Source organism: Mandrillus leucophaeus, unplaced genomic scaffold, assembly GCF_000951045.1.
Source record: "Mandrillus leucophaeus isolate KB7577 unplaced genomic scaffold, Mleu.le_1.0 Scaffold113, whole genome shotgun sequence".
NCBI classification, from domain to species: Eukaryota; Metazoa; Chordata; class Mammalia; order Primates; family Cercopithecidae; genus Mandrillus; species Mandrillus leucophaeus.
In genome coordinates, this window is record NW_012099543.1 from 1953772 (window position 1) to 1957124 (window position 3353).

Genomic DNA, 3353 nt, shown 5'->3' on the forward strand with positions numbered 1-3353 from the left:
AAATTACTTTAATGATGCAAGTAAATTTGTAGCATTGCTTTTCCTTTCAATTATGTCCTTGGTTATGAATCCTTGAGTCATGTTAAGATATAATTCACACAGACTATTTTTTAACACTTTGGAATCAATATGCAATTTTGCTAAAATAGTACATGTCCTCTTTTATGGTCCTCCAACTAATACCCATCAATTGTTACAACCTAATATAAAAGAAAATTACATTCAAGATACATAGTTAATATAGAGGGCTCGAAACAAACATTTAAGGAGAAAATAACTCAGGAAAATGAAATAAGTATTACCATTACATTCACAATACTCACTGTGACCCTCTTTTCCAAATAGAGAGATGAATCATAATGTAAACAGGATTAAACTTTAAACATCCTTTCATCGGGTTTCCTTAGATTTGCTACAGTTTCATTTCATTGAAAAAATAAAGAATTTTATAAAGCATTTATGGCAAGAAAACACATATGACCAGGAGTAAAGGGCCAAAGATCAAAATACAAAGTGTTTATGATTATGGGTGCATTGATAAAACATCACAGGGTTTATAAAGCAAAGTAAAGGTATACATTTTCTATTAGAGAAAGAGTATGTGCTCAACAGTCTTGATATTTTACTTTGGTGAACTGGAACGCAGTGAAACTTGGCAAAGCGACCTACCAAATCTGTGTATTTAGAACCTAAATTTATGGGGAGAATTGCTGAATATCACCACTTAATCCAGGGATAATACTCTTGAAGGAGAAACTAAGAACGTCTTGCCTTTTTTTTCATTCATTTTGATTCTTGATTAGCCACATAAATTAACTGCATATTTTACATCTATTGAGCTCTCAGAGAGGGTGTCACTAAATAACTGATTTCAGTTTCCAGAAAACTTTGACTTACTTACACCCCAAGAATTTTATTTTTGTTTAAATATTTCAGATGCATCCTTCTCTCAAATGTATTAGATATATTTGCCTTTTTAAGACATGGATTCCAAATAAGATTCAGTGTTTCATCAATAACTCAGAGTTGCAATTATGAACATTAATAACAGTCTATTAGAATAGCGATAATGACAAGGTTTACTCTGATGTGAAAGACTTTAACCCCCACACAATAGTTTCCCAGAAACTGGTGTCTATTTTGAGAAGCTTTTTTTCTTGATTAACTTTTTATCATTTTATGGTCACCATCCTACCAATTAGGTCGTCAGGTGTCACTTCTAGTTTGTGTTAACGTTAATCGCCTCTGTTGTGTCTTTCTATTTTTCTAGATTTATTTTTTCTATTGTTCTATCTTGTTTATGTTTTGTTCCCAATCAGTGTACTTGGAAACTAGAAATCATCACTGTGAAAATTGTACCTGTGGAATTACATTTCTAGAATTAATAGTTAAGTAGGCCCTCTTATAAAGTACATGAGTTTAACACATGGGAGGATTTACTATTTTTGTTCATTATTCTAATATCTAATATAAAACATATATATGAGGGGAAATTAACTCTAGATAGTAACCTAAAGAAGGTTATATTTGTTTCTCATACAGTCTAAAGATATTCATTTTGCTACCCCAGAGACATTTTGTCATTTTCCTTGTTTTCTGTAATGATCTGGGGAGGTAACGTGTCTAATAACTGAATTACAAATTGAATAATAATTATACAAAAGCCAAGTTTAGTTTGGTAATGAAAATTAAAAGTATTAGTTGGTAAACAATAAGACTATAAAAGAAAAAGTAGCTGATTGTTTAAATACATTTGTTTATAAGAAAACAAAATAATTTTGGTCCATGAGACTCACACAAATCAGTGACAATGAGGCAATATACTTTTTGTGTAAACGAATTGTTGGAGCTATTTAAAAAGCGCAAAATCCATCATTGATAGAAAATAGCAGCTAAGAATAAAATAACTTAAAATCAGTTTAAGTAATAAATTGTTACTGCAACTTTTAATCAATTGCTCCTGAAGTTTTTATTAAAATTTATGTTTCTTAGAACTTCCTATATTTAAAATATTTTTGTCCATCATGTCAGGTTCCACATTTGAAAGATTTTCTCACATTTACAGTTTCATGTTGTGACTTGGCTTAAGAGGTAAAGTTAGAGATATTTCAGAAATTTGGGTTTATAAATTCCTTAACTTGCTTTCTATTTCCCATGATTTTAGAATAGTGTTTCTCAAACTTTATGGTGACTGAGAATCCCCTAGAAACTTGTTTAAAATGTAGAGTTATGGGATTTTGTTTTTCAGGAATTCTGATTCAGTAGGCCAAATAGGGCTCAGAAATCTGAATTTTAAACAAGTCCCTTTGTGATTCTGGTTCATGTACATTAATGTCTTCACTTAATGAGCTGGAAGTTACTGATAAGTAAGAAGTGCTCATGGTACTCAATTAGAGACAATATATCCTATATAGGATATATCCTATTCCCTGTTTCACTATCAAATCCATATTCACTATTTATAAAGCATTCAGAAAGCATTATTGATATTTTGTTCAAAGGAATTACAAGCACTGAAAATAATATTTAAGATAGTAAATATTTGAAAGGGATAGGCCTATAGATTCCCTAAGTCCAGATTGTATAATGAAATCTATTTTTATTCTGTTGCCTATTCTTCTGTATTGAGTAAATGAATTGTTTCTGCTGTAAATCAAATCACAGAAGTCCCATTTTTCTTACACATGTACTTAAAATCTTTCTCTGCTTAACTTTAGAGCAACCATCTAAACCTGAAATTGTAAGCAAAGCACTGTTTCTCGAAACAGAGCAGCTAAAAAAGGTAAGAATTGTTTTTGATTAATACCTTTATTTAGCCCAGTGTTGTAAGTGCCTTCTTCTGACCTTACATTCCAGGACAAATGAGATAGGCTTTGCTCTTGTGGAGGTGACAGTGTTGCAGCAACCAATCAGAAATTATGCACAAGGCACAGAGTACAACACACTCACAGTCTCAGGTGACCAAGGGGACATCAAGGAAGGTGGGGTCGTTTCTGAAAAGAGGAATCTTTCTTATTTGAATTGATGGATTAACAGAAGGATGAAGCCAATTGGTGTGATTCATGCCTGTAAGCCCAGCAGTTTGGGAGGCTAAGGTGGGAGGATCACTTGAGCCCAGGAATTCGAGACCAGCCTGGGCAGCATGGCAAGACCTTGTTTATAAAAAATATTGAAAAGTTGGCTGGGCATAGTGGTCCTAGCTGCTCGGTAGGCTGATGTGGGAGGATTGCTTGAGCCTAGGAGGTCAAAGCTACAGTGAGCCGTGTGGGCACCATTGCATTCCATTGTGGGTGACAGAGCAAGACCCTGTGTAGAAAAAATATATAGAGAGAATGATGAAAGTTGAATAGATT

The 3353-nt window shown here is 33.0% G+C and overlaps 1 protein-coding gene across 2 annotated transcripts in view; it reads left to right on the plus strand.

The window, feature by feature from the left end:
• ALCAM (activated leukocyte cell adhesion molecule) overlaps nucleotides 1–3353 on the plus strand; it is a 229414-nt gene that overhangs the window by 167018 nt on the left and 59043 nt on the right. For both annotated transcript variants that reach the window (XM_011995262.1, XM_011995271.1), the window contains exon 4: nucleotides 2718–2782. In XM_011995262.1, the coding sequence (XP_011850652.1) occupies nucleotides 2718–2782 (65 nt within the window). The remainder of the gene's footprint in view (nucleotides 1–2717; nucleotides 2783–3353) is intronic.